Source organism: Paralichthys olivaceus, chromosome 11, assembly GCF_024713975.1.
Source record: "Paralichthys olivaceus isolate ysfri-2021 chromosome 11, ASM2471397v2, whole genome shotgun sequence".
Classification (NCBI taxonomy): Eukaryota; Metazoa; Chordata; class Actinopteri; order Pleuronectiformes; family Paralichthyidae; genus Paralichthys; species Paralichthys olivaceus.
The window spans coordinates 2621987-2643002 of NC_091103.1; the positions used below are offsets into that span (position 1 = coordinate 2621987).

At 39.6% G+C, this 21016-nt stretch overlaps 1 protein-coding gene across 4 annotated transcripts in view; it reads right to left on the minus strand.

The window, feature by feature from the left end:
* The window catches only part of bcas3 (BCAS3 microtubule associated cell migration factor), a 258376-nt gene that overhangs the window by 232295 nt on the left and 5065 nt on the right, over positions 1–21016 (minus strand). For all 4 annotated transcript variants that reach the window (XM_069533987.1, XM_069533988.1, XM_069533989.1 and 1 more), the window contains exons 6-7: positions 16371–16452; positions 11192–11264 (exon numbers count right to left, since the gene is read on the minus strand). In XM_069533987.1, the coding sequence (XP_069390088.1) occupies positions 11192–11264; positions 16371–16452 (155 nt within the window). The remainder of the gene's footprint in view (positions 1–11191; positions 11265–16370; positions 16453–21016) is intronic.

Sequence of the window (21016 nt, forward strand, 5' to 3'; positions counted from 1 at the left end):
TTAACGTCTCTGTCAACATTTCAAAGGTCCAAATGCTGCAAGCACGTTTACCATTACCAATCAAGAGCACAGGAATTAAGATTAATACAAACATTTCACCCAACGATAATTTACTTTCAGGCGGCTACATCATCGATTTCAGCATTATCAGAGTCCAATCAATCCAATTCGAAGCTCTATCCCGAAAAATGGGCCTCTAGAAATTGATTCAAAGGGACAATGATAACCCATTATTATAGAATAAAAATGGCACAGCGTTCAATTGTTTGCTTTTGCAGTATTTTAACAAATGACCTAGTTCTAATGGAGGCAATGCGGGGTCAGATGTAATATGATTTCCTGATGCCGGGGACATTGGGGCGTAGGTTGAAAGCAAGGCTAAATCACAATTATCATTATGGATTATGGCGGGATGTCAGTCCTTGCACATGTTAAGGTGACGCCGAGCACCATTCCCCAGCTCAGTAACAGGCCTATTATGATGGCCCTATTAGATCAATGTGTCAATTACTATTACTCAAACTGGCCCTTGGGTCTGAAAGGATATAAAATGAAGGAGATGGAGGAAAGGAGGCTTGGCTCATTTACTTCCTCTGATAGGACAAGAAGCCACTCCACAAATTATGAAGAAAAAGGAACGGAAATCCAGACACCAAACACACAGAATGCAGGAGGAAAGTAAAACATGATCTTTTTTGTGTAAAAATGCAATGAGTTAAGTTGATAAGTTTAGCCTTATTTGCTTACCAGACACACAAGTTAGACATCTTACTTGACCCTGTTCATATATGGTATTAATATGTGTCTCTACATGTGATCAGATCTCACTTGTACACTCTATTTGTTATTAAATGTGTCCATCAATTCCATGGGCAAAGACCAAGTTCATTGTATTGTATTGTCTTTAACTGATGGGAGGCAGCAAAGAAAAGAAGAAATCAAAAATATACAAATTGGGTCTATTCCTTAATCAAAGACGCCCCCGCAGCTCTAAAGGCTATTCTAAATGATGAGAATTATAACTTAGCAAAAAATACAAAAAGTGCTGCCCATAATGCACTGTATGAATGTGTGTGAATGGGTGGATGGCAATAAACTGTGCTCTAAAGTGCTTTGATCAGTGATCAAGACTAGAAAAGCAATATGAATAAATAAATACAGAACATTTACCATAAAAAATATGATACTGGTGATAAAAGTCACAAAATCTCTTAAATTATTACAATTAATCTGGAGTTAATCTAATGAAACATTCCGCTGCATAGTGGCTCCAGATTAAATCAGGGGATCACCTGAGTCATCAGGATGGAACCAATGAATTGCCAATTTAACAACTACATATAAAATTATCAGTAAAAATGAAATAAAGATCAGAACCTTTGGACCCTTGAGCTTTGGTAAACTACTTTATATTGACATATATCCACAGATTGCAAACAAAACCGAGTCACATAGGGACAGTCACCCACAGTAAAGATTAGATTTTTTATATTTAATCCCCAAGTTGCTGGACTGAGAAGCAACCTGAAGGCGCACATGTTGGATCAATCTGTCATTGGACTGGCCTTACATTAAACACTGGTCAGTTTTCTGTCCAACTGCTCTACCGCTGTGCTGCACTGGACCAGCTTTGAAAAACCTCCTAAAAACAATATGTTTAAAGTGACTTTAATGTGTGACACTTAATTTCAGATATGTCGCTGTTTACAAGAGTCGTTATGCTGCATTATGGCTAGCCCTGATTGAGCCATTATCAGCAATCTATTCTGTGTTCCTCGTCCTTGATGAAACATGGTGACATCTGTTGTTTTAATTTACACATCAATGCCGGGCCTATTTCTTGAGCATTTCCCCTCTGGCTGAGAGACTTGGCTCACATATGTTTTATGAACGTGAACTGAACCAGGAGATCAAAACCACAAGATTTCATGTGGCTGTAGAAAGCATAGATGGGAATTAAAAAGCAGGCAAATAAATTCATTTACAAGGAAGGGACGTCACCACATTTCCGACTGCTGCAAAGTTTTATAAGCTCTCCAAATACGAACAACAATTACATGCTGTGGGAATGCTAAACAAATACAACCTCCTTTTGGGAAATCTAGGCTGGCTCTGCTACAAGAGAAAACTCAGATCCTTCAATGGAGTCTGTTGAACTTCTGAGGAATAGTATTTCACACAGGCCTTTAAATACAGAATCTAGAATTTTAAGATTTACATTTCCAATGTTGATTAGTTTATGCCAACATTCAACAAGTTCTTCTCAGAACTTTATTCTCGGCGGGACCGATAAGTCTCTAGTTATTTGACGAAAACTTTACACATAGACCATGCCTCGGTCCCCAGCACCTTGACCTTGGTTCAATCTACGTCTCCTCCAGCCTGCATTCCGAATCATGTATAAATATGGGTGATAGAAAAAAAGCAAAGTGAATAGAAGCGCTGTATGTACGCTAATAGTTGAATGTACCTTGAATAGTAAAGTGCTTTGAGTGGTCAGACTGGAAAACCGCTATATAAATACAGTCCATTCACCGTTAACATTGACAGTGCAAACATTTACACAATATTATCAGTATACCACTGAGCCACGATCATGCATTGATATGTATTTTGTTATCTGGTTGCCCTCATTAAAAGCTTTGAAAGAGACTGTGGAAATAATTGAGCAGCTATAGTAGCCGTCGATCATTGTCACATGAAACTGATCAGAACATGCACTTTGACGACTTTTCATAGAATTGCATATCATGTTTAAGTCTGTATGGGAAATCACATGCGCGTTAACAATCCCGTGACAACTGAAAAAGACAAATTGTATTGCATCATTCTTTCCTTCCTCCCTCCTGTTTTTTGTTTTGTTTTTCACTCCCTCTCATTCTCAGCTCAAACAGCACCGCCATGCAAACACTGGCCACATCAGAGCGAGCTAGGGGCCTGAAGGGAGCCACAGTCATTCCTGCAAGCTGCAGGCATTAGCAGGAAAGTAATTAGGGTAAAAAGTTCAGCCACAGCTCCAGGTCTGTGGGGCTGCCTGAAATACATTTAGTTCGCTTTTAAAAACTGTGCATAGAGTAAAACGGCCAGTGTTTTGGAAACATTGTGTATTTTTTTCAGTGTATTTGAGAGCATGCACAGACTCATTCTTAGTGTTTCTGTATTAAAACATTTTATAATTGCTAAAAGTGCAGTAAAATAGCAAAGAAAACTATTAACTATGATTGCAGTCGCTCCAAAAGTAGGAGGCCTGATTTTATTACAATAAGAACTACCCAATAACAAATGGTGTTACAATGAAAAACATTCAGTGGAGGGGTTTATGTTCAGTGGCTTCAGAAAGCATTCAGACATTTACACTTTTGTGAGCTTTATTATGTTGTAAATTTAATTTTAAGATCTGGTGGTCAGATTTGGTGAGCGGGGAGGCCACTGAAGTTCATGTTCCTGGAACTAGTCTGAGACATTTCTTTCTGTGTTTGCTTTGTGAAACTCAGGCCAAAGAGGATGTACATGGTCAAAGATGTGTACAGGGGATGTACACAACAATACCTCACAGTTTTTCCACGTGGATAATTGTCTGTGACGCATTAAAGAAATACCGATACAATAACAAAGGGTTAACCAAAGTTTCATAATGATCCCGTTTTTTATTCACTTCTCATGATGACATGGTACAGTGGTACGGTGGTACAGTGGTTAGCACCGTCACCTCAAGATAGTTTGAATCCAAGTTCGCCCAGGGCCTTTGAAGTTTGCATGTTCACCCCATGTCTTCCTGAGTTTCATCCGAGTACCGAATGATAAGTGGTAAAAAAGCACCGATGGGAAGTTTTGACCATCCTCAGCAGGAACAATTCGACCCCAATGTATAGTCATTGAATCAAATTCTGTGGGAGACGCTGCCACTGTATTTGCCGCCCATGAATTCAGCGTACCCCCCCCCCTCTTCCCTTGACAGCAGTGCAGTGGGTATTAATATTCATTACCCAAACTATAGCTTGCATTAGATCCAATGTTGGCCTTGTGTGCCAGTTTTCTGTCTAACCTAAGTGAAAGCACTTGACAAAAGACACATCTGGTCAAGGAGGAGTTCTTTCTTTCGCTTTGAAAAGTCAAAGCTGAGTCTAGAGACATGACAAGTTAACTTTGCCTTTCACATGCTTGTGCATAAGGAGATGAGCAAGAATGCTTCAAGAAGACAAGCTTCAAGCCAGGATACAACATGTGTGTTCAATGCAATGAATGACTTAATGATTATTTCATCAGGTCCTAATAAATCTGGCTCGATAAACTCACTTTCCAGTCTTCACAGAAACCTCCCTGCTTGCTGGAGGTTCAAGAAACACTCGGTAACATTTTCTACTTACATCCTCCACTAAAAGAATCAGTGCAATTTGTGAACAAGTGAAACTTGACACCACTTTTTTGTGTTACAACTTGAAACCTCTCTCTTAATAACTCTTATTTTCCTTATAACAAGCAGAAGGAGCTTAAATATGACAGTTCCTGGTCTATCTCTCATCTCCCTGCCACTCACTCCCCCCCATCACTTTTCTCTCCCATCTCCCCCCACCCCCCCCACCTCTCCTCTCTCCCCCATTTTCTCTTATCACCCACATTGAGTCTGGTTCTGATAAAGCCTTTTAAGGTCTCGACTATTCTCACTGTCTGAAATAATGTAGTTCTGGTTTTGGTGCTATACAAATAAAATCTGATTGGGTTGAAAAGTCCATTTTGTTAGTCATTATCGTGTTCCGGCTCAGAGAATAGGCAGGGAACAAGGCAAGGCTCTGAGTGAGATCACAGACTATATAAATCAGATTTACTGATGGAATTATGCTAAAAGTTGAAGCTAAAATAACTTCACACATTCACTACAACTCTAAACTTCTCCAGACATTGCCTGGAGGAGCTGAATCAGTTGAACTGGACACTGATTACCCTTCTAGCTCCCTGGTACCACATTAATGTAATGTCTGATTGATTGTTGATTGAGAAAATAAATCGGATATATATATATATAAATATAGATTTATAACTGTCCAATCACCTTCAGACAAAATGTAATCTTTCCAGTAGGTGTGAACATGTTTCTCACAGACAGTAACCAGTTGTGTGCTGCATGTGTGAAAAGGCCTCTCTCCAGAGAACGTGTAAAAAATGGATAATCGAAGTTATGCTCCACCCTTCACTTAAATCCTCATCGTGTTTTCTGTTTCAGCCAATGCATAGCAAAGTCTTCCAGCAGCCAAGAATTATAAAGTCACTGAGAGAAGGGTAGTGGATAAAACATGTGTTCACTTACGACCATAACCCTTCTGACTGGAGGGCAAGGTACAGTCAAAGATTTTCCATGGGACATTGTCTACACTGCTCTTTTGACTTTAAGAGAAAAATAGTCGAAAAACAAATAAAGATGAAATATTTTAATATTCCTGAGGATTTAAAATGTAGATAACAACATTATCTAAAGTGTTTTAAGTTCATTATGCCAAAATGGTTGTTTATGCGTTTTCTGTTTTGCAACAAGGTTACAGGGACCTCAGGTTTTTCAGAGGGAACATGTGCTTTATTTTGAATCACACAAAAGTCCAAACCACACTCAAGCTTCACAGCCTAACTAACTCACAGGGTGATGCTTGGCAGATAATGTTGACCATGCGTGACATCTTAATTTACCATGGTAGCATGATAGCATTTGTAGGTTAGCTCTACACTCACAGTACAGTTGAAGGAAAGCCATTAGTTTTGTAAATATTTGGTCATAAGTAATGGAAAAATTCCAATTGAGGAGATCATCAGATAATTTGACGAAAGGAGGTGGACTAGAGACAGACGGACATTTGTTTATAAAGAGCCGATTCTAGAGTGACTTGAACAGGTTGGAAAAATTAATTATAAAAACAATTAAAAGGATTTTAGGGCATTTTTGAATGATGTCTTATTAGTGTTAATCAACCAAGGCACTGCTCTAATATCTTTCAAGTGAAATCCAAGAAAAGCACATTAGTACGGCTTTAAACTTGGTTTAATGTAAAGGGAAAGGGAAAGTTTAAACTCCTGTAACATAAAATATTAACTACAGAGGGCAGGTTTAAGGAATGGGGATGTGGTTAAGGTTTGAAAAGTCATTACTAATCATTCAGCCTGTCGGATGTGTTTATATGCACCACTTCCACTACTACTGAGTTTAATCTGGCTTCCTATTTGAAGGGAGAAAACAGGCAAGGCAGAACACATTTTCGACAGACATAAAACAGACATGCAAGTCAAAATAAACGATGTGGAATCAAGCCTGAGCCGCGTAGCCCTGCCTATGCACTGAACAAGTGTATACACACATATGTATGTGTGTGGGGCAATGAAAAAGGGGAAGTAGGAGACCAGATTACAACCACTCTCATTTCCAACCATTTCTACCATTTCCAGCTTTACAAAAGGGTCCAGGTACAATTTTTTTTTTTCGGTGGAGAACATGACATTCCTGGAAAAAGATTTAGGAAGAAATTTGTGAACCTGTAGAAAGAGATCTTACAAGTTTGTGGATTATGAAGTCCTGTCTGAACACTGATGATAAGTGATAACTTTAATGTATGGAGTCATGGTGACGTCCCTGACTCACTGATGGTAGCATCTGCCCTAAGCAGAGGCTTGGACAGCCTGAGTGTGTGTGTGTTTGTGTGTGTGTGCGTGTGACCATGGGTGGTCATAATGTGACAGTGAAGAACACCATAACCTCATGTTGGATAGAAAGCATCACTTCTCTAAATCCCCTTAATCTGGTGGGTCGTTTTATACAAATGCTTGATGACTTCCATTTCATACACTTTAGAAGACAGACACATCCGGTCTGCAGAGAAAAACCTGTTATGAAAATGCACTGAAACACAAGGGCTTAGTGCCAAAATGGGCTTTTGCTATCAAATGTGTGTGTCTGTGTGGGCTAAGTGGAATTTACCGCTAGCAACCATGTAATTAACAACCTGCATTATTTCAATGCAAAAGACTGGACTGGGTTTAGGAAAGAAATGCATTTTGAAGAGTAAAAGAATTTGTCACTGGGGGACAAAAACGAACATGTATTATGAAATAATCACAAACGTTTCCAGACTCATCGTTTAATTTGACAGGTTTTTCTGACTATGGCTTATTTCTCTGCCCCGAATTGACTGTTGTTATTGTTCTTATTGACATTATAACGATTATAACATTACATTTAATCCAATATGCACTTTGTAATTAGCTATTTTTGGAGCAACCATGGTTAATATTTATCTCAGATTAGAAGGCCAATAATAAAATGGATAACTTATGAATCATACTGAATTGCTCCTTTAAGATGGATTCACAGAGAAAGAGAATACTGTAACAGCAAAAATGATATTCACGATATTCATAGAGAGAAAGATGAGCTCGAGTTTTACGTTGGAGGAAATTTAATATTTATATGAATATGTAACTAAAGCTGCTAACTGATTTTTACTCATGTTAGTTTATAAAATTTGCAATAGGGGTGCAATGATTCTCCAAATCCACAGTTTATATACCCGGGGGGGTCTCAGAGATCTTATGGGGCTTTAAATCAATCATAACTGATTGACACATGCAATTAAAAATATGCAGCTTACAACTTAAAGCAGAATATGACTTGATTATACTTGATACTATGATTTGCATATGTTTTAGTGTTAATGAAAAATAAATAGTTTTTCTATCAGGCAAGTAAAGGAAAATAAAAAAAAGTATATAAATAAAATATTCAGTGTGTTTCTCTTGTGACGTATTCCCTGCAGGCCAGAGGTTGCATGTCAAATCGCTTCTACTTTGCTCCAAATGGAACAACAATGTGTTCTCTGACCAATAGTCCACAACAAGTTTTGCAGATATTGCAACACTGACTTCATAGTTCATGCTGTTGGACTAATTTCATAATCCATACTTTAAGTCAGTGACAGATTATTAATCATTTGAGGATTACATGCATTGTTACAGAATGGAGCTGAATAACACGAGTTGTAGCTGCCTTCTGGAATGAATGGAAATGAGAAAAAAGTATGAGATAGGAATGATAGTGGAATGAACCAGATAATAGCGGGGGAGAAAAAAAAGGAGGAAGAAAAAAATGATGTAAACATGGCCTTAACAGTGACTATGATCCATGATATCTGAATATCCATGTGTATTAGTCAAAGCCTCAAAATAGTAATCCGCACAGTGAAAGAAGAATATATTGGTTAAAAGAAGAAAGGACCACATCCTCTCAGCATCTGGAGCTGTTGTTGGGGTAGAGGGAATGGGGGGGGGGTGGTTGGAGGTTGGAAATGTCACTGACAGTTCCCAAACTCCAGAGAACAAAGCACACTTATTCATCACTGAACTTTTACCCATGAAGTGTGTGCACTCAAACTGTTAAGTTGTGTCCGTCTTGACCGTAAAATGTATATTCACTGAGAGAGCAGCCTCAAATTTTAATACCAATGGATGTAATTAAACTGGATGAAAATAATAACAACACAAGTAGGGGAAGGAAACACAAATCCTTTCCAGAAATGTGAGCAGACATACCAAGGTCTGCAATGGCACCAGCATTCTTAACTAATTCCCAAAGCCCACTGGCACTAGTGCAGAGAGTGAAAGGGACGCATATGGAGCTTTACTGTCAAGAAAATCACTGGATCCATACATTGTTTGGACTTAACGCATAATCCTTTCCATTGATAAAATTATGTTGAGTGTGCCTGGCTGGAAATCCACAAGTACAGGGCTTCAGCACACATGCTTTTTCCCTTCTCTGGTTTTCCTTTAATTTGCAAATCTTGTAATCTAAGCCTAGAGCTGACTGACCCAACTTCTAAACCAGCACTGCTGTAGCGGCCAAGGCTCCAATCTGTTTTCCATTTAAGTGTCAAGACGGCATCCTTTTTGGTGGTTAACAAAAGCTGTTATTTCAAAATGATTATATGCTAAAAATTGTGTGAGGACCTTAGTAAGTTTATGAACAGGCCCAATGGAAAGTACAGCGCTGCACCCGGAAGCCTTTTTCCTTCTCATCTCTGACCAGAGTGTTATTTACCAAGCACTTCTGTAGGGGGAAGAACCAGGCTGTGCCATTCAGCCAGAGGTCAGGGTTTCTGCTTTTCAACACAGTGCATGTTTTCAGCATTAGTGTCGGGCGACGCCTGGGTGATTCGCCAAACCGTCAAAACACTGCCTGTCTCGGAGTCAGTGAGGACATAGGAAAAGCAGAAGCAACCGTAACGGCGTTAGAGAGACAGGGGCGGCAGTCCCTGGAAAACATCAAGAAGGTGGTCTCCATCAAGGCCCAGCTGAAGTCAGACTTCCTTATTTCATTTCCCTGAGAGGATATATTGAGTTAAATTTTGTGTTGCTCTGGAAGAGCGGCATTTAAATGGGGGAGGGGTAACGGAGGGAAAGCCTGGACTGGGTATGAGGAGGCGAGTGCAAGAGGCCTTGGGGTCCGTCATTTTTTAAACTCACTTTCTTTCACTAAACAAAGACATGACATCTCAGTCCCAAATCCAAAAAATCTCAGGCAGCTACACATCTGTTTATTCTCCCTTCTGTCTGCCTATGGGGGGGTTCAGGTACTGCTCGCATTCCAACCAACAAGTCGCTAAGATCCTATGAATCCTAGGTTTTGGAGCTGACGACTCTGAAATAGCAATGCAGTGCAAAGTAAAAGCAGGGGAAACTTCTCCCCGAATAAGAGTTTGATAAAGATTTTTTTCCACTTCTCCCTGACCTCATTAACTGTCGTAGTTCACTGTAGTTGGTTCTGTCTAACTTTGCTGTGAGAATCTTGCTTTGCATACAACTAAGTTTTGTTATTTCTTCTGGTCTGTGTCATCCATATCTTCCAGCTTGTTTGCGGTTTGGATACAAGTAGGTCGCTTGGCAGCAATCATCACTTTGCATGTATTTACAAGGACTCACATCATAATACCAGGCACTGCTATGACTGTGGTCAGTCAGGCTTAGTGCACTGAGTATAATATTGTATGATATTGTAAAGAGTACAGTATAGACCAGATCTATATGATTTTTAGAACATGTGAAAATTACCCTTAATTAAATTCAAATAATTTGTGCTATATAAATAAAATTGACTTGAGTAAACTAGTGTTAATTAAAGTTACAAAGTCAGAAGTAGGTAACCAGGTTAAGTGTTAACCTACAGCAGCTGAACAAATACAATTTCCAAATTTAACAATTATTACTATTCTTTAGGGTGATGTGTGTGTGAGGATGTGTGACATTTATATACAGTCTATGTGTGCGACGCTATGCTTTCAATATTTAATTTATTTTGTTGACCACAGCAGTCTTTCCATAAACTGACTGCAACAAAAGGTCGCTGTTTCCTGTCAGCTAGACAATACTGAAGTATTAAATTCATGTGGTTATGTTAATATATAGCACCTTAATGTGGTAACATCCATAGCCAGGATTTACCATATGAATCAAAGTATAGTTGTTAAACAAGACAGTATTAGTTTTGGCGTAACTATCATGACTGGAGAATCTAGCTGCTAGCTAGCTTCATCTGAAAATCTTATTCCAAGTGACAACTGATCAAAGTTGAAGAAATTCCCTCTCCCTTGAGATAATCACATAAGCAATTTGAGGCCACCGTGACCTTGACCTTAGTTAATCAGTGAGTCAAATTGATTTGTGCCATATTTAATAAAATTTCCTACAGGCAGTATTAATATGTCACATTCACAGTAACAGGAGGTCACTGTGACCTTGACCTTTGACCTCCAAGCACCAAAATCAAATCAATTCATCTTTTGAGTCCAAGTGAATGTTTGTACCAGATAAACATACTTTGTGAGGCAACTGTGACCTTGACCTTTGACCACCAAATTCTATTCAGGTTATCCTTGAGTATATTTGTGCCACAAGTAAAGAAATTCCTTTTGGACATTCCTGATATATTGAGTTCAAAACAACACAACGTCATGTGACCTTGACCTTTTGACCTCCAAAACTAATCAATTCATCCTTGAGTCCAAGTGAATATATGTACCAAATAGTTTACAGTCATTCAAAAGTGAAATTAATGCTCTCACCAGTGACTGCTATCATGTTTGGTTGAAATGTTACTTATACCTGATCGCAGACAACTATGTGGAAGAGATGTAAGCTTTATTATGATGTGGGAACTCACCCAGAGGACCCTGTGCTCTTGCAAACCCCAAGCAACGGCCTCTTGTCAGCAAAACTGTCGATCTTCAGGGGACCTGAGGAGGAAGAGGATTCAAAAAGGAGGCAGATCAGAAACAGAATATGAACATAACAAAGAGGGACATTCTTTAAATGAACATGTGAGGCCTCTAGTGCTGCCCACCCTCTTTCAACAGGCAGCCTATTACCATGACAGGAAACGTGCTGATTACATTAGTACTGTTGTGATGTAATTCAATTATGGTCATCAAACTTTTTGATGAAAGCAGACCCCTCCCCTCCTCTCCTAAAGTTAGTCGTTGTTTTGCAAGCTACTGGACCATAACGCTGAGTCCCTATGCTATTAAGACTTTGGTGTCTACCTTTTTCTGATTCTCTACTTTGTAAGCTGGGGAAAAACAGGATTTTAGTCTGAACTAAAATGAACCTTGGGAGAAATCTTCAGAATATTATTAAAGGAGTAACAGTGTTCATCTATTAGTTAGTGTTTGGGTTTCAGTGTGAAATTACAGCATAGTAAAAACTAATTGAAAAAGTTAATGAGAAACATGTTGCATTAAGTGAACTTTTACCATACTTTTCCTAATTGTGTCATCAGGCGGAGCATCAGGGGATTGAGGGGATGGGGGTGCTTCGAGTGAGGAAGATGTTACCCTTTAAAGGACTGTAATTTGAGGCTTGACAGTAATCAGCCTGAGTTCCTGTGGTATGGCGTGAAAGCAAAAGTGCCTTGCCTACCAGCCTTTAACACTCCCAACAAGGTCTTTTCTTCTTTCATGTTTCTGTCATCAGTCATCGTTCCTTCTCAAGATATTGAGCCATAACATAAATATGTCTCTTGCAGACTTAGTGAATTGGTACATATACTAAAAACGTACTGGGAACACGGAGAAACTTTGATTTGATTACTTCTCTAACATGGCTGGACAGAAAGGACTCCAGTCTCTATGTGGTCTTTAGCGTGTTTGCATGTAACAGTGAGGATTGGTGCACGTTTAAATAATGCAAAACAATATAGACAACGTGCTTATCGTAAAAACTTTATGAAAACTGAGCATCCCAAGTAAAGACATAAACTTAACTCCACTTAAAGAGAGCCCAACAGATTACATTTCACATTACTATACATATTCAAGTTTCCTAGATTTTCATTTGTTATAAATCAAGGAAACAATGTTGCCCCATTTTGCAAAACAACGGAAGATGATAGGTTGTAAACTCCAGAGAGGATGTGGGTAAATCGCATTAACTCCCTTTGGAGAAGTAGCACTTCCTACTCTATTCTAGGAGAACTTTGCCTTATTACATTCAACACCTATTTTCGGGCATTTCCAAGTCCGCCCACCCATGGCTTTGCATCCCAAACAATTGGCCTTTTAATGGCTCACCACAGTGCAACACTGTTTGCGCCCTGGCAGATTGCAATCAGTGTCCTTCCCCTCAGTAGTACAATTCATATTTATTTTCTGCCGAGAGAAGTGCTCTCCTCATGTGTCGAGGCTATCTGCTGCTTCTTATTACTGTGGTTTGCTTTCATCCACATCCAGCACTCTTTAAATGCTGCCATTGTGTGTTGCTGAAATCTGCCAAAAGACCGGAACATGGACGAAGAACAAAAAGTTCTTCTCACAAACCACTTAGGCTATATGGCAGTTTTCACAGCAATGATTGACACCTGCAAAGATTAAATTGAAACTTTATGTCAGGAAAGGACCTAATCAGTGAAAAGCTAAACCATTGCATGATGGCTTTCAGAATATGAACAATGGTATTTATACAACACTCATCTTTCCAGTGTCTGAAAATGACCAGTGTGTCCATCATAACATCAACATCAGTTACTGTTCCCACATTTTATTATACTATTCTAAACATAAAGTTGAGTAATTAGTAGTGGGAGCAGGGAAATATGCAGTGGTTTCAATATGCAGTGTTCTTGATTTAATTGTAACCAATGTGTAATTCTTCCTGACACATCATCTGACCTTTGTCAAATTGGTTGGTAAACATCTTTACTACCATCTTCAGGTCTCACCATGAATGCTTTATGTGGTTAAGTCAGGGGTTGAACTACTCAAAGACAGTCAGAGACTCGAGGCAACTCCATCATAGTCTTGGCTGTATGTGTCATTGCTGTGCTGAAAGGTGAACCATTGCAGTCTCAAGCTGCATGTTCTCTGGGTCTGAGTCTTCCTATCCCTTCGCTGTAAGATGGCATTAGCTAGGTGATGAGCAGTTCCCTGGTGTTGACCAGACAGTTGGAGTTGTGCCCAAAGGATAAAATGTTTGTCTCATCTGAGAATCTTTTCCTTGTCCTCTCAGAGTCCTTTCAATGTAATTTGTCAAAATGTAAGATGGCTGTAATAGGCCTTTTATTAAAGTGAGTGTTGGCTTCGAGATCATCTCCCTGACGAATGTCCTTGCCAGGTTATCCAATTTGGCAGGTCAACAAACCCACCGAAGAATCTGGGTAGTCCAAAATGTCCCAATTATTGGGGCAACTATGCTCCTGGTAACACTCAAAGCTTTAAAAATGTTTTTTTAAGCCCTCAATATTATTGGAGCGGTGCGCTGTCTGCTTGTTTGACTTCACAGCTTTTTTTTTACTGACATGAGACAGAATGCTCAACGGTGTGCGCCTTTCTAAACTATGTCCGATAAGTTCAGTTTGTAACCGATTGATTCAAGCTCTAGACAAATCTCAAACATAATTAAAGCTTAGAAGATGGACCTCATCATAATTTGGAATGCTCGGGTCTGAACATATTAGTTTCAGTTTTGTATTTCTACTGGGTTTGCAAAGATTTCTGAATGGAGCCAATGCTGGCCGACACCTTAAAGTGAGAAAAGTAATTGACAAAAATGGCGGCTACTTAAGGCATCTATTTTTAAATACTCCCATTCCACATATAATCAATTTGTTATGCTGAATCAATTCCTGGGATAGATTTATGATGATCTGTTGTAATCTAAAATTAAGATATTCAAATTTCTGCAACCCGTCTTGTCATTCTGGCTGCGTACAGTGGCTGGCCTTTCATTCTTGCCCAGAATTACTTTTGTCGCTTACTTCTATTGCACCACACCAGCTGCCAGCAAATCATCATAGTTTATTGATAGAATAATTGGTATTGCTTCTATTTTAGGAGTCTCCCTGTCAGACTGCTTAATTCTGCTACAAAATGGCAGATACAAAGACTTCTAAAACATACATACATTTTTAATGTGTGGGGAATCTGGGAAAAGACAATTAACAAATGGCTTTGGTCATAGAATCTATTAAAAATGCAAAATAGCATCTACAACATGCATGTTTGCCTGAGCAGAATATTCAAGACTCTTGAAAAGGTAATTTAGATTGGAGGAGTTAGAGAGAGAGCGCTAACAGAACAGTGAGAGGTTTCCAGCAGAGCTTTGGCAGCAGAGACGCACTGACTTCAGAGGCTTGCCACCGCTAACTCAGAGCAGGCCAACAATAATCGTAGACTGACTTGAACATTAGGATGAGGCAGCATGGAGCACTCTTTAATTTTAATGATATAGCACCACTTAAAATGCCCGCAACCCGAAACTGCATTAGGATGAGCCATACAAAATTTAATTTTAAGTGTCGACCTTGAATGCTGAAATCAAGTTAACCAAAGTGTTGTTTTTTTTCTTCTAGGACAGGGAGATTAAAATTATACAGTGAAACGCTCATTTTTAAAAGTCCCTATAACCATTGGGGATTTGGAAGATAAACCTAGTGTTAAATAATAAAGCTTAGGGGGCATTAGTTGGTGGCATTTCAAGGGAAAAAAATGAATTTCAAGTTATAAATCTAGTTGTGCTGTCTTGGAGCTACGTAGTTGCAAACAATGGAATCTGGAACAGTGTGATGTAGCCGTTAAAGCCCAGTTGGGGTTTTTTGTTCATTGTTCATTCTTACTCTCTAATGAACCACTCTCATGTCGTTATCATAAATGGAGTCTCCAATGATTGTCTGGTAACCTCAAAATAACAACAGGAAGTGACTGCTCCCAGCCGAGAAATAGTCCTGCACATAAAAACTCTCTGTAAAACCACAACTTTATACTTTGGTTTTTGTGCAAAGTAAACAAACAAGACAAAACACATTAATTAGAGCACTTTAGAGGTGATGTTTCTTTTTTCCTTTTTTTTTTTTACATAACCAGGCGAGCTGTTCAACAGGAAAGACAGCTGTTTCTGCACTCCACATGAGAGTGGTATTGATCTTCTGATCCAACTCGGACCTGTTCCCTTAAATCTGAAGTGATTCAACTCAAATGCAGTGTCATTATGAACTGAAACTAAATACGTGTAACATCACTCAATTAGTATGATCCCACTTCAAATCCAATATAACAAACAACTAATGAAAAATTTGGTCTGGAAAAAGAATTTGCAACCCCAATGTTCATGTAAAGTCTCTGTAGGGAGTTCAACAGAGCTGCCAGTTTCAAAATAAACATGCAGATATACTGATCAAAGCAAAGTTGACACATCCACATTCAGGCTACATGCACACTACTACCTTTTCATTTGAAAACCGCATTTTCAACTTAAAACGATCTCAGCCCACGTGAGCGTTGCAGCTCTGTATCAGTTTTGATCCCCGTCCATACTAACATGCCTGAAAATGCATATTACATGACCACTTATGTACTCTGGGCATGTAACCTCCAGTGTAAACAGGAAGGTGCACACAGATTTATCGAATGACAGGCCCGCTTCCTAGACATGCAAGCTGTTGCATCATTGTAAAATACAGAATTTAACTGTCCAACAGCTGTTAGCAAAGATAAAAGTCTCAGCAACACTTGGATTATCCATGTTGCATTCTACACTGGTAGCCGAGGCTAATGCCAGTTGTTTTCTTTCAGAAGAGGATCATGTTGTAGGAGTCTGACGATTCAGGCTACGTCATGAGCAAAACTACCCAATCAACAAGCTGTTTGAAGTGTCTGTATCATCCTTTCCAAACATCTCCATTACTGCCTGCCCAGACTGAATTGCAACCCCAGAGTTTTCAAGCTAAAACTGGGCCAGCAGCATTTCTAAACTTCTCTGTTCAAGCGGCTCTGGATTAGTGCATTTCAAACTAAAACGTAGTAGTATGGATGTAGCCTTAAGCAGGGTTAAAGTACAGGTAAGGTACTCACTGATATGAGGTGCTGGCAGAATGCGAGCAGCTCGCACGGGACCATGACGCACCGAGAACAGCTCCTGGGCTTCCCCTGCCAACTGAAAGAAATGATTTCAATAATGTATCAGTTCATATATCAGGTCCATCAGGGAAAAGACGTTTTGCACTCATCAATTAAGATTAACATTAGAATAGGTTTAAACTTAACACATAAGAAAACAGAAGTGTTCTACCTGTTGGTCTGCAAACACCACATTTATCTGGTATTAATAAACAACTACCTTGGGACCAGTTTTAATTTTACTCTCCCTAATGTGGAGAATAATGTGTGAAATAACCATGAAGGATACAAGTCTAGGGAGGTCTCAGCAAAACAACAAAGCACAAGGACAAATAATCATTTGTTCACACTGCAAGAAATATAATCTATTCCAACTGTGTGGAATCGACTCGTCATAGAGACGGAGACAAGGGTAGGCAAAGGCGGAGGATGGGGAACAAGGGCGGTCTGGTGGTTTAAGTTTCAGCCAAACCACCAAGTAAAATCTACTGAGGACAGAAGAAAAGGCCCGGCGGCTTCGCACTGGAAACGAGCTTCCTACACTTACTGTGATAGAGCCAACAAGGAAGGGTTGGGGATATGGGTTAATGCCAAGTGGGAATGAGCCCTATGATGTCTCTGTCCCAGTCTGACTGTACGCACAAGAAACACTCAACACTTCTTAAAACCTCCCCAGACTGTCTTTAATTTTAATTGCTTGATTAAAAAATAATAAAGAAAAGAGGCACTGACTGGAAGCTCAACAAGTTTTTGATGAGATGTTGCAAAGTGTGTGTGTTTCTGTCATAAGCCTCCTTTGGGGACAAATTTCAGACATGGTTACGGTAAGTCTTCAGGAAATGAATGCAAGTCTACGTAATGTCCACAAAAGTGACCTACCACAGTGTGTGTGTGTGTGTGTGTTTGAGTGGTCTAGTAAGTCTTACTCATTATAGGAGACTTGTCTTCCTTATTGGGACAAACAGAAAGTCCTCATAAGGGAATGATTCAAATATTTGTTTGGGTTTAGGTTCAGGTAATAGTAATAATAGCAACTAAGTTAGGGTGAGGTTAGAGGAAATCAATGTAAGGGCGGTTTGGGTTTTGGGTGTTTTTACTGCTAATACTTCTGCTCATGAACCAGCTTCAATGATCAAACAAGTGCATTCCAGCACATTTGTAGAGACATGAGATGACATTTACAGATAAACACTAAAGGATGTCCTATTAGAGAGGATTTTAAAGTTTGCTGCATTTCTGGTCTTTATTATAGCAGACTTACAACCGCAGTGTAAAGCACTTAATGGATGTCTGTGTGTGTGTGTGTGTGTGTGTGTGTGTGTGTGTGTGTGTGTCAGCTGTTCCTATGTCATGCCGGTATATTAGGTCAATGGCCTGCCTGGCTCTCGGCATGTGTAATGGCACGTTGTTCTAAGCGCAGAATGCCCCACTTTTGTTATTCTTTTATGCGTTAAATTACACTGAAACCTGCATTATCACTTTACTAGTGATTTAATCTGTTTGTTTTAAGTCTTTAAGCCCATCTGAGGGGATGATCGCTCTTTTGTGCAATTAGTAGCCTTTTCAAAGTGGCGGATTTGAAGCTGCGTTTTTATTCAAAGTGCTTAAGGCCCAGCAGTGGTAGATTAACACTGGGGACTCGAGCAGGTTATACGAGCGCTGATAGCAGGAATAAAATGAGGTTGGCAGCAGGGTAAAATTCCTATACAGGCAAATGGACCTGCGAGGGGAATAATGGAATTTGCTGGATTAAAATGAGACGATGGGAGGGCCGGAGGTTAATGCGTCGGGTTATTGTGCATTACCCCGCTGCTCATCCTCGTCTTACATGGCTCTGTGTGACATCTACTGCCATCCACAACATTGCCACCATTACATTAGAGGCCTTGTGTATGCAATATGCCAAATTGCTTTTTCAAAGTTGTTTTCCCCTGAATACAGTTATTCATTACATTCATTTCATTTGTGGCTCGGATGCTTTTGTGAAATCACAGTGTCTGCTCTTTTGTTTTAATCTCTCAAATGTAATGTCATAAGCTGTGAAGTGATATTTGGGCCATATTCACAAGTGAGTACGCTCACTAACACAGTGCGGGACATATTGGAGGTTTGGAGGGAGCAGGTGCTTTAGGGATCATACACTAACAGGTGCCTGCTCATAGGATTTCGTAACATGCAATGTTAAAACTCAAGAGTGTGCGAGCACCGGACTGAGGCAGAGCAAACCAGTGTTCACTGTTTTTTAGGTGAGGCATCCACAGGTGATGTAGATACAGAATAAGAACACTACAAATTTAAAAACAAGTCAAACAGTTCAAATTGCAGCATTTGGAGATTTAAAGGTGTTTTGTGTTTGTGTTAATTTTGGTCATTAACACTTTTGGTAATATATGTGATTATGTCTTCAGCTGTTCCTGCACAAGGTTTATTTAAAATCTCCAATTTTTCAATAGTTTGTTCCTTAAATTAAAATCATTTTCTGGAATCAGCTTAAAGTTTACCGCAGACATCAAACACTTTCATCATTTTTACCAACCAAAGGAATTATGAGCTGTTTATCCTACACAGATCCTGAGATCTTCACACTGTTGACCACACCACTAAGAGGCGTATGAGATTATATGGAATAAATGTGGTTAGGTAAGAAGGACTGGGCCGATACTATAGGACACCAGTAGCTATCACTTAATTCCCATTAATACTCTCCAGATCAAAGCAGTAACAACTGTAAATATGCATGTGTCATTACCGTACTGAATACAAATAATTTATATTTATTAATTTAATTTCAGCAACTTTCTTATAAATTAAGCTTTCTGCTACTGTCACCATGAGACTAAAATGAATTTTATAATGTCCCCCCATTGTTGATTGGTTGAATGAAAAAAACATGAGGTCACACTTAAACATGTCCTGTGCAGCTTTGATGTTTTTTATATAAAATGTCTACATGTTGGGGTTTTGTGTCAGCTCCTCAGGCTCGAGGATGGAGTACAGGGACAAACAAGGTCCCATCCATTAAAATTCCTCACATGCTTAGATTTTATCGAACAATTTTCTGCAGAAGGTTTTTTTTGTGCTTTGAATTGAAAAAAAATAAATCACTAATACTTTTTTACAGCCACGCAAAGTGTGCACCGCTCATTACAGAAAGTCCCTTCTGTTTTATTTTCTGCCACATATTAAAACTCTCTCAGGCCTAAGTCAGAACCTAAAACATGTTTGTAACCGACACATGCATTAGCACAGACACTTGCTGCAGACACCTGTCTTCCCAGCAGGTCATTTCATCTCAACACGTTTGCAGATAGACAATTAGTCCACGACAGTCTGCCTCTTATCAGGCTGCGGTGGGCGACACCTCTCCAGTGTGAGGCGACAGTGATCTTCATCGCCTAAACACCTCTGTCAGCATCCATATGACCAGTCAGGAGTCCCCATCTCACAAGTGTGTGAAAGCGTGTGTACACGTGTATGTTCATACTCTGCTGGGCCATTACAGAGGGTGTCGGCTTAGCAACTGTCACAAACACTTCACAGCCACTCAAGAGCCAGAAACCGAGGCACCTTCAGTGCTTACTTAAAACCCTGCGAAAAATAAAACACAGCCCAGAAACATCCCGTAAACGTTCAAAACTGAAAGAACACAATGGGGAAGGACAGCATGTGATAAGAGGCCAGGGTGAAGCTGTGTGAATCAGAACTGGTGTCGAGCAAAGCCACCTCACCACGCTTACAGTATATTTTACTGGGTGTGGAACAACTGTAATCCTCTGCTGCACCATAATAACTGCAACAGAAAATCTTCCAGCAGCAAAGGAGTTGCCACATCACAGTGGCCGATGTGTGCGTTCACGGGCAAAGTCAGATTGTGTCCTTTTACCCGCGGCCCTTGGATGTTTACAAAGAGACTGATTAAGGACTTTAGCGTGTTTAGATCTCACAGGATGTATGTGAAGTTTGCATGTTTCAGTGACAGCCCCTACATGAAAGGTGATACTCAGTGAGCCAAGGCTTCGCAGGGTTGTGGGTAATTTGTTAAGTCACAGAGCACATGAAATCTTCTAATGATTTTCCAAGACGGACTTTAAAGAAGTGAATTTTTCTAAATGAGACATATTACCCAGGCTACTTGCTGCAGGTTCTGAGGTCAGCACCAGAATGAGAATATGTTTTCACAGAATGCAATTTAACATGAAAAAGAGCACACATGTTATACAGTAACTATAGACTGTATGCCTCTGTGTTGTTTGTTTAAATTGGTTTATTCAATGGAGAGTTCTCTCTCTGTGTGGTGCACATCTGATCTGTAAATAACAGATCATGTAAACCCGTTTTACTGTATGTCCCGCTTTACTTGTAAGGTCTCCATCTTGTGGCCATATTTCACATGACATCAGGAAAGGGCTGAATGTGCCAGTATTACGGATTAACTCCGTTTGTTTACAAGCAGTAGACACAATGTCCAAAAGGCCACCCACACAATCAAACTCAACAGCCCTTAAACTAAATAAATGAACTGTGATGAAAACAAACTGTGTGGTGGTCTCCAGTGATGTGAATGGGGGTGTTACACTGGACTTTGATTTGGTCTATGACCC